At 35.8% G+C, this 17,097-nt stretch overlaps 1 protein-coding gene across 1 annotated transcript in view; it reads right to left on the bottom strand.

The window, feature by feature from the left end:
• LOC121871477 overlaps positions 1 to 17,097 on the bottom strand; it is a 180,025-nt gene that overhangs the window by 72,085 nt on the left and 90,843 nt on the right. The window contains exon 3 of the mRNA XM_042373825.1: positions 4,918 to 5,006. Within this exon, the coding sequence (XP_042229759.1) occupies positions 4,918 to 5,006 (89 nt within the window). The remainder of the gene's footprint in view (positions 1 to 4,917; positions 5,007 to 17,097) is intronic.

Here is a 17,097-nt window from a genome sequence, read left to right on the forward strand (position 1 = left end):
GTGTGTTTTCATTTTTTATTTTTTTTTGTATGTTCATTTTGCCTCCTTTTTTTTACTGACCTTTCCGTGTTGTATTTTTACTTAACCTATATCAGTGTCCCTTTTTGTGTCTGTGAATGGTGATGTTTTGTTAGTCTGTTTATCTGTATATCTTTCTTTCTTTCTTTCTCTCTCTCTGTCTCTTTTTGTTCTAATTCTCTTCTTTACAAATTTCTCTTTTTATATAATCAATATATCTATTTATCTCTCTTTCTTGCTCCTCTTATGTACTCTTTATCTCTGATTCTCTCTCTACGTCCCCCTCTGTTTCTCACTGTCTCTGTGTCTCTTTCTCATCGCTCTTTCCCACCCTTATCCAATCACTGGTTCCACAATACATTCCTGTTTTCCCTTCCTCCACTCCCTTCTACTCATCTCTCTCTCTCTCTCTCTCTCTCTCTCTCTCTCTCTCTCTCTCTCTCTCTCTCTCTCTCTCTCTCTCTCTCCCTCTCCCTCTCTCTCTCTCTCTCTCTCTCTCTCTCTCTCTCTCTCTCTCTCTCTCTCTCTCTCTCTCTCTCTCTCCTCCCGACACCTCACACAGCTGCGAGGTATTAAATCCTTCTCAGAAACTCTTTTTTTTTCGGGTTTATATACACGAGAAAATATTCCTCCGCTACCGACTCTTTAAAAACCTGTCGCAAGATGTCTTAACAATACTGACCTCTCTTGTTAACTTTGCTTTAAAAATACTCTATATTACTCATTGAGAGAGAGAGACCAAAATTCCTCTAAAAGTGAAAACATTTTAAGTAACAAGTTCAAAATTAGGAGAAGCTGAAAAAGAAAGGGATTTTTTTTGTTACCTAAGCCTCTGTTAAAAAAAAGTCTTATCCTCTTTTTAACCTTTTTTTTTTTAATTAAATTGTTGTATTTGTTGGTAGGAAGTTTACAGGCAAGAAGTTAAAAGAAAATTCCCTGCGTTAACAGAGTTTACAAAATAAAAGGATTGAGAGGTAAATAACAGGTAATAAAATGGTCCTGATATAAAAGCCTTTTTTTGTGGTGGTGATTTAATGTAGAGATATACATTTATTCCCTTGAAATAGATGGTACAAAATGTGTATAGAAGACCAGCAAAACATATATATCCCGAACACCAATATGCAGTAGGAAACAGAATAAACAAATAAAATATGGTGTTACCCCCAAAAAAGAGAATGGAGTTTCAATAAAAGTAAAAACGTTACTATAAAAATAAAATTAGTGTTATACGTAATTAAATAACAGAATTGAAACACTAATATAAAAATTTTACAAAAAATAAGAAAATATAGTTACTAAACTAAAGCAAGGGAATTAAAAATTTAAACAAATTAATTATTAAAATATGGAAAAATAAATAAGTTCAGAGTATTAGGATTGATAAAAATAAAAATAAAAGCATCGAGTTAAAAAGAATAGATATTATTTCTTGGAAGTAATTTAATATACAAAGATCTATTTGTTCTTTGAAAACATTGAAGCGATTTTCTAGACAGATAAAAAACAACAACAGAAATATTCCGATAATAAAAATAGTCTATCAAATTAAAATAACAAATATAAAAAAAATCAAGTGAAACAAACGTTTTGAAGAAGTGGATCAAAATACATTAGAATAATTGTTTTCTGATGGCAAATGAAGTCGAATCAATAAACACAATAGAGGAGAAATAACAATAACTTCTGAACAAAAAGTATACAAAAAATTACATAGAATAAGAATGAGACAAATGGTTTCCTGTCATATGTTTATTGAAATAATGTAATCTGGTGTGTTTAGTTTACAAACTACAGTACTATAGCTGTGGAAAAACCATAATACTATAGCTGTAGATAAACTAGAGTACCATGGCTGTAGAACAACTGAATTACTACAGCTGTAGAACAACTATAGCTGTAGATAAACTAGAGTACTATAGCTTTAGAACAGCCAGAGTACTACAGCTGTAGATAGACGATGAAATAAAATATTCTGGCTGTAGGCAAAAGAGAAAATAGAGTAATATAGCCGCAGGAAGAAGGTAAAAAAATAGTTCCTCTTCAATACCGCACACGAAGGCAGGGACAGAAGAGACATAAGAGGCTGCTCCATTTATTTCTGTCTCATGTATGTTTTAATATATACATAAAATATATATATATATATATATATATATATATATATATATATATATATATATATATATATATATATATATATATATATAATTGACAGGAAAGGGGGACAGAAATTCAACATAAAATATATATAGATTTACATGAAAATGGTGTGAACATTTTGTGAGGGTTTAATTTTTCTTTACTATAAAATAGGTTTGGTAGTGGTTTGTTAATCTAGATTCATGTACTGTAAAACCTACTTTTGGAATTAATAATAATGGTTGCCCCCTCGTGTTACAGGATGGCTTGCGCTAAGACCACCGAAACGTGAATTTGTTTAAGGTGTAGAAGCTGTCGGGAACACAACAAACACACCCCGTGTTAACGAGCTGTGTGTGTGTGTGTGTGTGTGTGTGTGTGTGTGTGTGTGTGTGTGTGTGTGTGTGTGTGTGTGTGTGTGTGTGTGTGTGTGTGTGTGTGTGTGTGTGTGTGTGTGTGTGTGTGTGTGTGTGTGTGTGTGTGTGTGTGTGTGAAAAATAGACAGAATATAAGAATAAAGGAAAATAAAACGGAAACCAACACAGGCTCCAGAAAATAAAATATTAAATAAAGTTACGTCGTTGAGGCAGGAGCCATATTGCTCACTTCCCCTGCCAGCTTTGACTTCATCCTGGTCCAGAACAGAAAAAATAGAGGAAAAAATGAAGAAAAAAGTAAAGAAGGAAAAATGTTGTGTCAATTTTCCTGGGTAGAAAAGTAAGAGTGTTTCGTTGTGGGTCATCTGGAGGGAACAAGGTAATCTCAACCTTTCACAAAGCTTTCTGATTTATTACAAAGCCCCTGCCACTAGGAAGGCCCGGGGGAGTGTGATTATTGTGTGTGTGTGTGTGTGTGTGTGTGTGTGTGTGTGTGTGTGTGTGTGTGTGTGTGTGTGTGTGTGTGTGTGTGTGTGTGTGTGATTTTATATTTACCCAAACAAACACCCACATAAATACATACTGGTACCTCTACTATAAAACACACACACACACACACACACACACACACACATACACACACACACACACACACACACACACACACACACACACACACACACACACACACACACACACACACACACACACACACACACACACACACACACACACACACCTATATATCCACAGAGTTATAATTTCTCTAATATTACAAACACAAACCTCTCCACCACAATGTCCACCCAATATCCCACCCTCCAAGCAGTGCAGCAGGAACTGACAAATACCTCAGCTGTAACTGCAGCAGGAACAGCAGGCAGTAGCACAAGGCACACACACACAAAACATCACGACTTAACTGACCAGAACTAATGAAAGAGAAACAAGGGGGAGAGAGCCAGGCAGGGAGTGAGGGTCTGTTTACCTCCAACCCACCAACTGCCTACCAACCCGGACCTACAGCACCGTAAGTAGATATGAGAACACGTAGAGAATCCCTGCCTGAACTACAATACGTCATGTCTAGTAGATTATTATATTCGATGAATCTGTTGACAAATTTAATTGATATAGGTCCTTAATTATCATATATTTCTGAAAGCTAATTACGTACAGTGATTTTCTCGACGAATAATCATGTAACGTCTTCCTGAGCTCTCTTATCCCTAGCAGGTTATCATATAAAATACTGTGATTTATATATCACATATTTTCATCATCCATTTACGCAGTACTTTAATGTAAATGGAATTTCTTGCACATGGTTAAATCGCGACAGTTTAAATATGGACTGATATCGTTGATTCAAGAATACAATAAATTGACACGACTGTTAAATTGGCAGCTCATTTAATTTCTTCGTAATTTAGTTTTTTTTTATCCACTTCGTGCCCCCCCCCTAAAAAAAATACTCTTAGGTTCTCGAGACTCGAAAGTTTGTACGGTACTTTTTCACAACCGTAACAGGAGATGTTAACACGCATACAAATGGGTCACTTATGCTGTGCCACAAGGATGGGAACGACCAAAACTGTCTCGATCTGAGACTCTACTGCGGCTTCATGTTGATTGCTTCATCCTTTGCTGGTAGGAGGAGAGGAGGTGGTGAAGGAGGATAAGGGAGAGGAGGAAGAGGTTGTAGAGGAGGATAAGGGGAAGAGGAAGATGACAAAGGGGGGAGGGGGAGGAAGGAGGCAGAAGAATCTAACCAGAGAATCTTTAAGAATCTTGACCCTTAGCTCTCTGGGGTAAAGCTCAACTACAAAAGATTTACCCGAACCATCAACTTGCTGGTATACTGTATACACAAGGGGATTTCTATTTAATCTCAAAATACACACACACAAAAAAACTATCATTCGTTAGTTAATAATATATATAGATAAACCTATAATTTTATGTAAAAACTTATCCTAGTTTATTAGAAGCATTATTTAAGAGATATTTATCAAAATGTTATAATTTTTTTTTTTTTTGGGGGGGGGGGCAATATCACTCACGGATTAGTTATTTTTACCCCTATTCTTTAGTGCTATTTTTAAGTCTTCCAAATGTTTGTCCTTCTATGTTAATTATCAAAGTACAATACAATTTGTTCTTAGATATCCTCATGTAAAATAAAAGTAGCAATAGTAGTAGTAGTAGAGGTGGTGGTAGTAGTAGTAGTAGTAGTAGTTATAGTAAACATTAGTTACTGTAATGGTAGACGTAATAGTAATTCCAGTAGTAGTCGTTATAGTAGGGAGTAATTACAGTAATAGTAGTAGTAATAAATTTAACAACAATAGTAGTCATAGTAGCAGTAGTATGAACTTACCGTAAGTGGAACAGCTAGTGCCAGAGTAGCAGGGAAGGCACTCGCAGTTACCATCCTCGTCACAGATGCCGTGGAAACACTCGATCTCTCTGTGGAACAAAGAGGAAGGTTAAATATGTTAGACCAATACCATGTAAATGATGGAGAGAGAGAGCATATGGTCAGTATCGGAGGGAGAGAGAGTTTACATCACGTCAATGCTATATCACTGCCAAACAGACAAACAGACACATAGACACACCCAGAGTCAATATAGAGTTAATGATATTCACCCAGACGAAACTAACGCAGATAACAGATGGGTTGGCTTGTGTTATTCCTGATGAGATTGGTGGGCGTGATTCATGGGCGTTGGTGGCTTTCGTTATGGGTACGGATGAGAGAGTGGGTGGAAGGCATTATTGGCCAAGACTTATCAATCTTTCAACCTGTCTGTTGCCTGTTTAGCTGTATGTGTATATACCTGACTTACACAGCAATTGGATTTATCGGCATATGGATAATATTGTTGTTAATAATAATAATAATAATAATAATAATAATAATAATAATAATAATAATAATAATAATAATAATAATAATAATAATAATAATAATAATAATAATAATAATAATAATAATAATAATAATAATAATAATAATAATAATAATAATAATAATAATAATGGTAATGGTAATGTAATGGTAATAATAATAATATTAATAAATGTTCCTCAACCCCTCTATTACTACACATACACACACACACACACACTCACACACACACACACACACACACACATACACACACACACACACACACACACACACACAGTCCCAACCATTGTAAAATTATCAATAACTTGTAATAAACCAGTGTATTCCTCCCAGTAAATACTACTTCTTGCACTGTCACTATGTTGAAATTGTAGTTTGAGCTTTTCCCCATCTAGCACTTATTTGGTTACGAATTCGTAATATCATTGCAAGAATAGTAACACACACACTACCACCAATGTTCTATGCACAGGCGATGAATATCATTGAGAAAGTCTACGGTCTTTACCACCCATGTTTCATTAACTCTGGTTATGTAAGTTACCTTTTCACACACACACACACATTGTTACGACCGTGTCGTATTTTTCTATTTTTTTTTATATATAACATGCTCCCATGTTGCTCCATATTATTCCTGTAATGATGTGTTAAATTTACTATTATATATTCTAGTCACCTTACCCTGTGCTGTTAAGGCTTTTAACTGTCATTATTTGTTCAAGCCCATCTTATTTCTTTATTTAGTATTGTAACAAGTATTCTTTGTTCTCTAACGACCATCTGCATCGTTCAACGACCCACCGGCGGGTTGCCTGGCGGGAGCCGACCTTATATATAGGACCCACCAACTGACAGAGTTAGTTCAGTCCTCTTGTCATACAGTCCACATCCTTTGAGTGACACTCGTCACCTGTTATTTACACTTAATTTATTTGTGTTGTTCCTGTCGCCACCAATGTGGTATATCTATGTGAGTACCTATTTATGTCTCTATTTATGTCCATCAGTATTTGCTTCGTTACATTTAAGTAGTTCAGTGTTGTTTCACGTTAGTTAATTTCAGTGTTAGTTTATGCAGTGTTCACGTAATCCAATGCTTTATTTTTATTCTTTTGAGGTTTCGATGTTTAGTATCATTTGTGTCTTAAAAGTTTCGATGGTGAATCAATTTGTTGTGACAGCCTACGAGGCTCTTTATTGTGTTAATATTTAATTAATTAAATTCTTAAAGGTTTACTTTATTTATTTTTATTCCCTTTTAATTTACTTCACATTTTTGTTTAGTTACGCCTAGGACCTGGATATTTAAGTAAATTAAGAGACGGCGTAACAACACACACACACACACACACACACACACACACACACCTCCACCAATGTTCCTTGCACAGGCGATGAATATTATTGAGAAAGTCTACGGTCTTTACCACCCATGTTTCATTAACTCTGGTTATGTAACTTACCTTCACACACACATCATCATCATCATCATCAAAGCTAATTTGCCTGTTATTGTTTCTTGTTCTTGGGAATAGATAAATACCTACATCTGTATATAATAACTGTTTTATACTTCTGCAGATTTATAGGTAATTTCATAGTTGGAGAAAAGACCTGAGGGAAAAATATGAATATTTTATAATCTTATTTTCTTGGTGGAGTCGGTTGTCTGGTGGGAACTCAGGAGCCAGCATTCTTGTCCAGCACTAATCCAAAGTTTAGGTCGACTTGGATGGGCTGAGGAATGCATGAAGTTGGTCTCATCGGGGTCGCAGCTGCAGCTGACTTGGGCCACAAAGAGGAGTGAATCTCGATTTGTGATCTGTCGTAATTTTATCTGGATCGTAAAGGGACATGATGTTTTGCGTGGGGCTGATGTGATTTGCTAGAATGACATGAGACGTGGTTTCCAGGTATATGATTTGCTTATTATCAAGTCCATCAAAAAAAAAAACACGATCTAATACGTGAGATAACTGTGATGTGGTTGATTTAGAACAGATGAGGTTACCAAGTACAGCTACAAAGTCACTTCGTTTAGTATATTACAGGATTCCTTGTGTGTATTTTGCTGAAACTTACAGGAATATAAGTTTCGATGTCTGATCTATTGAATCGTATTAGATACTTAGGATGATGCAATTTGACTAATACTAGTTTAATAATGGGAATGACTAAGAACGCTACCATACTGAACATAAATCCTAAACTACTTTGATTTTATGAACATACACGTCCTAAAACATGTACAATTATCAGTACTATAGATGTGTATGGTTGGGTGTACTGCAGTGTGTGTCTCTTGGTCTAAATTATCTTTCTCTATACAGCACTTCACTCCTCTTCCTTACTTATAGAACAGACTGTTTCATGTAGTAACTTTCTCCAGCATCTCTGAACTAACTTGTTATGCTCCAAACTAAGTAAGACAAGATTAAATTATATTATTTCTCTACTTTTTTTCATTCTTATCTTCTGTAGTCATTCACGTTTTTATTTCAATTTATTCCTGATCCTATACATATGTTACTCGGTCAGTTTCAGTTGATAACCAACTATTTCAAATTGAAGTGAACTGCTCTGCAACAGACATGGAAAGCTTTTTGCTGTGTAATAAATATGTATTTTTCGATATCACGGCAACACTGAAATCTGCATACATACATATATAACCCGGATACAGCTTTTCCATATTTCCTTGTGTAATTCGCCATTTTTATTGACAATAAAACACCCGCTCAACATTATAATTTTCAAGCTCGTATGACCAACAACATGAGAATCTAACATTATATTACGTTTTTGATTTACAGCAAGTTCCATCTCTATTATCAAAGTAAATGTTAAAATAATTTGGAAATTATATACCAGTAAAATATTTTGTAAGTTGTATCTTTTGTGTATCATTTTTATTGATCATTGTCTGTACATTATTTGGTTTTTCTTGTATCATTGTGTTGTTTACCTTTGCTTGATTCTCAGACGACGAATTTGTAGTCTGTTTTTGTTTCAATATTGTTTACTGCAATAATAATAATAATAATAATAATAATAATAATAATAATAATAATAATAATAATAATAATAATAATAATAATAATAATAATAATAATAATAATAAAAATAATAAAAATAATAAAAATAATAATAATAATCATAATCATAATCATAATAAAAATAATAATCATAATAATAATCATAATAATAATCATAATAATAATAATAATAATAAATAATAATCATAATAATAATCATAATAATAATAATAATAATAATAATAATAATAATAATAATAATAATAATAATAATAATAATAATAATAATAGCATGCCAAAGGTGTTACTACACCCTGAATCGATAGAACATCACTTTTAACTGATCTCTGGAACTGGAACCCAAAACTAATGTGCTGGTATACAGTGGTAAGTTATGTTTGAAGTCAGTCAGGTTTGGTTAGACGTGACTTAAGTAAAGTTAGGTTAGTTTAGGAGTAGATTAGTTTACATTACGTTACATCAATTTAGGGTTAGACTAAGTTTAGTTAAGTTAGCTTAGATATGAGATAGGTTAAGATTAAGTTAGAGGTACGTTAGGAAAAGTTTGGTAAATTAATTTTTTTGTGTTAGGGTCCAAAGGATTCCTGTGTCCGATGTGATAAAATTTTACATCACTGACGAAAAACACAGTCACTACGTTGTATCAAAACAAAAATACTGAAAAACATAGAACATAAACAAATCAACAACAATAAAGTAAACACATTTCAAACACGAGATTCCAGACACTGGATTCCAGATGCCAGATTCCAGTCTTCAGATTCCAGACAACAGATTCGAAACAACAAATTCCAAATACCATATTCCACACTAATTCCAGACCCAAGATTCCAGACACTAGATTCCAAATACCAGAGTCAATCTATCATATTCCAGACAGATTAAAAAATACCAGACAGCAGATTGAAGAAAGATTTAAAGTACCAGATTTCAGGGAACAGGTTAGCAAGAACCAAATTCTAAACCTCAAATTCCAGGCACCAAATTTCTGGCGGCAGATTTCAGACAACACATTCCTAGGAACAGATTCCAGACTGGGAGGAGTATTGGGCGGCCACTAACACAATATATATAGTTATGGGGCGTGACTCTATTGCCATCCCGGCCACCCCATGTAAGCCACTCGGCCACCACTGTAAGCCACCTGTCCACTGCTGTAAACCGCCCGGCCACCACTCTACAGTTAGCCATTCGGCCAACCTTGTACGCCACCTGGCTACCCATGTAAACCACCCGGCCATCAATGTAAGCCTCTCGGCCACTACTATAAGCAACCTGGCCACCACTCTAAACAACCCAGCCACCATTGTAAACCACCTGGCAATCACTGTAAACCACTCAGCGACCATTTTAAGCCACCCGGCCGCCATTACAAGCCACCCGGCCGCCATTGCAAGCCACCGGGCCACCTTAGTAAGCCATCCGGCCATTTGGGTGATCAATAGAAATTCAAGCCAGTCAGCCACCCTAGTAATCAGATCGCCAGCCAGCCAAGAAGAATCCCAGACGGCGAGCCAGCATTCCCAGCCAACCAGCCAACCAGCCAACAAGGTATACAGCCAGCCAGCAAGTCAGTTAAGAAGTCAGCCATCCAGCCAGCTACCTAAGCAGCCAGTCCACCAGCCAGCTACAAAGACAGCCTGCCAGCCAAATACCTAGCCAGCCAGGCAGCTAGCTACTTACCCAAGCAGCTGCCTGAGAGTCGAGCCCACTCAACTTGAGACCCCCATTTCTACCTTGTGAACCCTCCTTGATTCCGCGGCTCCATTGCTCTGTCGACGACACGGTCATACCTCTTCAGCTCCTCCCTGTGAATGTACTGCCCATCGACCCGGCGGATACCAGCAGTGGCGGAGACACGAGTGTACTGCTCTGGGCGTCTTTATGACCCTTAACTATAACACCAGCACCAGTAGTCAACGGCAGATAGGTTTTCCTTTCTCTAGGTAATGACAGGCTTGGGTAGGCGAACAGAAATGACGCCCTAATGTGATTAAAAATGGCATTCAGGTCCCTCTACCCAATGGCTTCATCCTCTCCATCTATACTGTAAAAAGTTCTATTTCTCCCTGCTGCTGATAACATGAAAGAAGGCAATAGGATGAGGAGAGTGGCTACCAACAGCAAGAGATGGAGGTGTGCTGCTCCCTAGAGGCACAGAAGGTAGAGGAAGGAGACCCACTAAAAGTATTTCTCTTCTAACTACTGAGCCTATCGTCTTTGTCTTCAATGTGTATTATCTGAGACCAAGGACACATCACCCTGGTCCTTGTTGTAGAAAATTTGTCAAGGAGAGAGAGAGAGAGAGAGAGAGAGAGGATCCTAACCCAAACAGGGATACAACGATACTATTTCCTAATGTCATTAAGTCTACCCCAACCTCTCTCTCTCCTCTCTCTTCCAACCTACACCTCCCAACTCGCTACACTTGTAATGGCTCGTTACGCTATTACTACTGGGGGACCTGACAAGCAGAGAAACGATGAAAGTAGTAAGAGAGAGAACTTTTGACTATGACTTTTTGTATTCCTTTTTTTTCTTGGAGGGAATGGGGGAGGGTGGCCGGGATGGGTGGAAAGGGATGGGGGAGGGTGGCCGGGATGGGTGGAAAGGGATAGTTGGAAGTTGTTGTAGTTAAAGGGAATGCTTCTTTATCTAACTTTTTTTCTGTGTTTCGGGCGGGGATGGATTCAAGGGCTTGTTAAGTATTCTCAGTGAGTTTGCTAATGAGTGTCTTTTATGCAAAGAAAATGTTAGGGCATAGGGCGGTGGTTCTTATTTGGAAAAAAGGAGTGAAAATGTGAAGCTTTGAATACGTGTTTGTTTGCTTTTTCTCCTCTAATTGGACTTTCTTGTATTGTCTTTCACAGGGTTTGTCTGCCAGGTCCCCAGGCAATCTCTGAGGCTGTGTGTCTCTCTTTATACGTCTATAGGCCCGATGTTGTTATTCTGTGTTATATTTTTTACTGTCATTCTCTTTCTTAGTATTTTACCCAATGTATTTTTTCATCTTTTTGTTTTATTATATTTGAGTGGGTATATACACGCACTCATGCACCTTCTTTACTTTCTCTGCTTCTCTTCTCCTTTGTTCAACTCACAGAAGGGGAAAGCTTCTTGCCCAAAAGCTTGTGTGTGCAAAGGAGAATGCACCAAGAATAACAACAGACAAAGTTACTCCTGCTTGTAGCATTACGTGTTAGTGACTCTGGGGTTTCCTCTTTTTCTCTCTCTTCTCCTTTTATTTTTATCTCTTCTCTCCTTTTGTTTCTCTTTTCCTATATTTCTCTATTTGTCTCCCTTTCTCTTAATATTATCTTGTAGTTTATCCATCCTCACATTTTTCTCTCTCTGTCTATCTTTATATATTTATCTCTCTCTCTCTCTCTCTCTCTCTCTCTCTCTCTCTCTCTCTCTCTCTCTCTCTCTCTCTCTCTCTCTCTCTCTCTCTCTCTGAGTTTATTTACCTATCTATCTATCTACGTATAAATGTATATATTTAATTATGTATACTGTATATGTATGTAGGTATGCATCAATCTATCATTCTTCTGCCTCTGTGCCTGTGCCTATGCATCCATCGATAACACATACACCAACCACAAAGATACAAAGATACAATACGTCTCTATATACAAGGGGATCAGATCTTTATTGGTAAACACTAATTAGAATATGAGGGATCGAGTTGCATTTCTTTTTTTTTCTTTTTTTTTTTTCAGATTGGATTCTATAAAGCTCTGACCCTTTGTTATACTTGGGAGGGTTTTGTTGTTGTTTCCAATGAGCCGTCTATGTTAGTTAGCTGGAGTTTATCTGTATACTGTTGTTGATGATGCCAATTTTTTGTTTGCCTGTTTTAGTGAACCTTTGATGTTATTCATTTTTTTTTCTTTATATTGTTTGTGTTTCTGTGTCTTTGTCTCTGTTTCTTTTTCTTTCATTTATTTCTTTATTTTTTATGATTATATTTTGTTTTTTTCATTATATCTTTCTTTCTCTCTCACTCAGTCAGTCTGCGTGTGTGTGTGTGTGTGTTTCTTCGTCTCTGTCTCTCTTTCTACCTCTTTCTCTCTGTCTTTTTCTTTCTTTTTCTCTATATTTTTTGTATCTTTTGCCTCTATTTTACTCTCTGTCTGTCTGTCTGTCTGTCTGTCTGTCTTTCTCTTTGTATCAACCATTGTGCTTCTCTACCATTCTCTCTGTCTATCTGTATACCTGCCTACCTCTCTGCCTGTCTACCTGTCTGTCTCTCTACCTGTCTCATCCTTCACCCAGCCTGTAATCTCATACTAAGACAACAGGCGTTCCGTAATTCCCTATAAAAGCTTAATTATATAGCAAGACTATCGTATATGTTATAGTGGGTTGTATAAATGTGTTATAATAGATGACGTTATATGTTATTATAGTACGTTATATAATTCCAATGCAGGTAATGTGTGTCTATAAGTTATTTGAGTGAAATATTGAAGGAATATTAAGAGATGAGGATACATACATACATACATACATACATACATACATACATACATACATACATACATACTATACATACATACATACATACATACATACGTTACATACATACATACATACATACATACATACATTACATACATACATACATACATACATACATACATACATACATACGTTACATACATACATACATTACATACATACATACATACAAACATACAATATCCCGATCTAATATTTACAGTGACGCGACATAACAGTGGGGTCACTATATAAAACACAATACAATTATCTCTTATCTTAGCGTAAATGTTAAGAGGAAATAATAACTGGTATTGTGAGACGATTATTAAAGATTACATAGAAAAAAAAAACAAGAACATGTCTAATCGGTTTGTCTGTCTGGCTTTGTCACTCTGTTTCTCTCTCTGTTTATCTATATCTTTCTCTATCTGGCTATCTCTGTGTATATCTCTTTCTATCTGTCACTCTTTTTCTTTTTCTCTTTTCTCTCTCTCTCTCTCTCTCTCTCTCTCTCTCTCTCTCTCTCTCTCTCTCTCTCTCTCTCTCTCTCTCTCTCTCTCTCTCTCTCTCTCATTTTCTGTCTCTGTCTCTCTTTTTATATGTGTGTTTCTTTCTGTCTATCACGATTTCTCTGTCCATCTGCCTGTCTCTTGTCTCTTTCTCTCTCTCTCTCTCCATTTATCTATTATCCCTATTCATTTATACTAATTCTTCTCTTTCTTATTGTCCACCTCATGTTATTTATTTCCTTTCTATTTATCTTTCTCTCCCTATTATGCTGGTGCAGTCTTATGAAATTGGCCTTGAATAATGATAATGGTAGGAGTGTAGTCGTGTGTAATTGGCTTTTTGTTTTAATTGGGTGTGCAGTCTTGAGTGGTTCCATCTGGCTGTCGAGTTTGGGGGGGTTTCATTTTGACAGACAGACAGACAGACAGACAAACAGAGAACCAAATTTATTATATAGTTTCGTCCAGATCCATTTACATAAAACCAAATGCCCATAGACAAGCTTTTTATACGACTTGCAGGTGTTTTACATGTTAATATATCGTACATCTCCAGTGGGACTATTTACGGTACGCATCCAGGTAAAAAAAAAACACGCATCTTATACGTCCCATTGGGTTTTGCATATTTAATGAAATACCTTTTCCCTGTGGGCCAAAACTCTACATTTTTTTCAGTTGCTTGTATATAGGTTATTTTGTTCTTCATTTATTTGTTTTATATTTCATACAGGATTTGTATGTGTGTGTGTGTGTGTCAGTCAAGAAAAACGATGGAGAATAGATCTATCAGTCAGTCAGTCAGGAGAGACATACAAAAAGTTGACTAAACCAACACTATACACAAACAGATATACTTCCAAATGACTGAAATATTTTTACCGGAATTTTTCATACGTAAAAAAGCAGTATACGATCCAGAGGAGTTTTGCATTTTAAATTAGAGAAACAGTTCATGAGGTCAAAGTTAGTACGGAACTGTTTTAGTAACTCGGGTAAATGTTTGTACAGCATGTTAAACTTTAGCCCTGGTGTTCAGGATTGGTTAATATGGTACACTATATATATTATCCACACACACACACACACACACACACACACACACACACACAGACACACAGACGTTTCAGAAACAGCATATTGTCATCTTTGAACCCTTAAACTATCCTATAATAATAAATAAAAAAAATCATCTCTTCTTTAAATTCTAGTCAAAATGAAAAGAAAAAACACAATGTAGCAGATATCCACAACATGATTATCAGTTACTTTATGTGAGTAGACCTGGACGGATAACACTGCAGATATCCTCAACGTATATACCAGTTACTTTATACTGGGGAGATCTGGAGAGACTCTTTTGCAGGGGAACATCAGCTTATTCTTGTGCAGCTTGGGAAGGAGATAGTAGGTACCTCACTAAAATATTTTTTCAAGAGAGAAGCTGCAGTTGTGTGTTGAGCTGGTGGTGGTGTTCTTAGGTGATGGTGATGGTGGTGGTTGATGGTGGTTAGTTTTGCTGAGGTGAGGATAATGGTGGGGGTTGTATTGAGGTGTGATGGTGGTTGTGTGTGATGGTGATCGTGGTGGTTGTATTGAGGTGGTGGTGTCAGTGGTGGTTGTGTTGGTAATGGTAGTTGTGTGTGTGTGTGTGTGTGTGTGTGTGTGTGTGGTTGTGTGTGTAAAGGATGATAGTGGTAGTTATGTGTGTATGACGGATGGGATCTGTATGTGAGTGTGTGTGGCTAATAGTAGTAGTAGTAGTTATGGAACAAATCCTATACACATTCAACACACATTCAACATAACATAAACAACATCCAGGAACACGCCCTCGTAATGTGGACAAAACCTTACAAAAAAAAGAAAGACGTTATCATCCTATTTCTCTCCCCTCTTTAAGGCGGTATGATAGCAGTTTCGTCGATAAGGACAGTCAACACCCAGTAATGAAACGAGGAAAAAGTTAAGTGAACGACCAGGAGTCCAGTGTCTTTAAGATCTGCCTCTTCACTTTCTCTGGTTTATGTACTGGTTTATAAAGCTTTTTTTCTTCATTTTCTCTGGTTTATGTCACGGGTATATAATGCTTTCTTCTTCACTTTATTTGGTTTATAATATTTTCTCCTTTACTTTCTCTGGTTTATGTACCGGTTATATAAGGCTTTCTTTTCCACTTTTTTGGGTTTATATAGTTTTCATATATTTTTACTATGTCTGAAACATTTTCTCCTCCTCCTCCTCCTCCTCCTCCTCCTCTTCCTCCTCTTCTTCTTCTTCCTCTTCTTCTTTTCTTTACCGCGTCATAGAATTACCCACTGGTTCATAGATTCTATACATTCGTTTTTGCTTACAACTCGGGAAAATGTGACGAAAATTTTGAAATTGTAAGACTCATCTTTCCATTCCGTGTATTTTGTTTATATATATTATTATGATTAGTCTGTCTGTTTGTGAGTCTGGTTTTAAGGTATTGGATATTATTACATGTTTATGGAGTTTGTATTCGCTAATCTTTTTGTAAATTTAGGAAATGTGAGAAAGAATTAGAACTTGTTTTTTGTGTTAGTATTTATTTATTTGTATAGTGTTCTTTTTAATCTCTGTAACTTAAAAAAATAGATTGTGGGTGTAAGGTAATCAATATTTATTTCCTTTTATTAATTCATAACTTTTGGTATTTTTTTTTATTTGAATATATGTGAAAAGGAATTTTATAAAAGAATTCCAAATTTTGTTCCATCATTTCTATAATTAACGACTTTTTTTTCTGTGAACCCGAAAAAGAATTGTGAGACTTTTAGTATTATATTCCACGGGTTTGGTCATGTATGTATTTTTCCCTGAAGTTTTAAGAGATGAAGTTTCAAAATGGTTTAATTCTCCATTCTATATTGCCTGGTTTCTATAGCCAATATATATCTATAACTTTAGAAACCAGAAGAAAATTCGGACCAAAGATTTTCAGATGTTTTCCGAGGTATTCATATTTCACGTATGTCAGTATGGCTATTATTACTATATAAATATGACCTAAGTTAATCTTCATGCTACATATATGACCCAAGTTAATCTTCATGCTACATACATGACTCAGGTTAATCTTCATGCTACATATATGACCCAAGTTAATTTTCATGCTACATATATGACCCAAGTTAATTTTAAGAATTGTTTACATAAATGAAATATATTGCTTCTGACTACTTAAGTGTGTTGATTTGTGAGAGACTTATTAGTTTTGTTTAATTATGTAAAGTATATACTTCCGTGTGCAGTACCTTGAAGATGCTCAATAGATATTTTGTTACTTTCTGAGGAACGTTAATATTAGAATCATCTAAGTGAGTTTTTTTTAGTAATGTTGGGAATCTTACCTTCAACATAACATGACATTACATAATATAACAAAACATAACAAAACTGTAACTTAACGTAACGTGTTGTAACGTAACGTAACCTAAACTAACACAACTCAAAGTTATTATAAGAATCTAATCTAATTAATTAAAAACTAACTTATTTAACTTACCTTAAAAAATGAATAAATACACCTAACCTATCCTTAC

The sequence above is a fragment of the Homarus americanus genome, unplaced genomic scaffold (assembly GCF_018991925.1).
Source record: "Homarus americanus isolate GMGI-L3 unplaced genomic scaffold, GMGI_Hamer_2.0 scaffold45698, whole genome shotgun sequence".
Taxonomy (NCBI): domain Eukaryota; kingdom Metazoa; phylum Arthropoda; class Malacostraca; order Decapoda; family Nephropidae; genus Homarus; species Homarus americanus.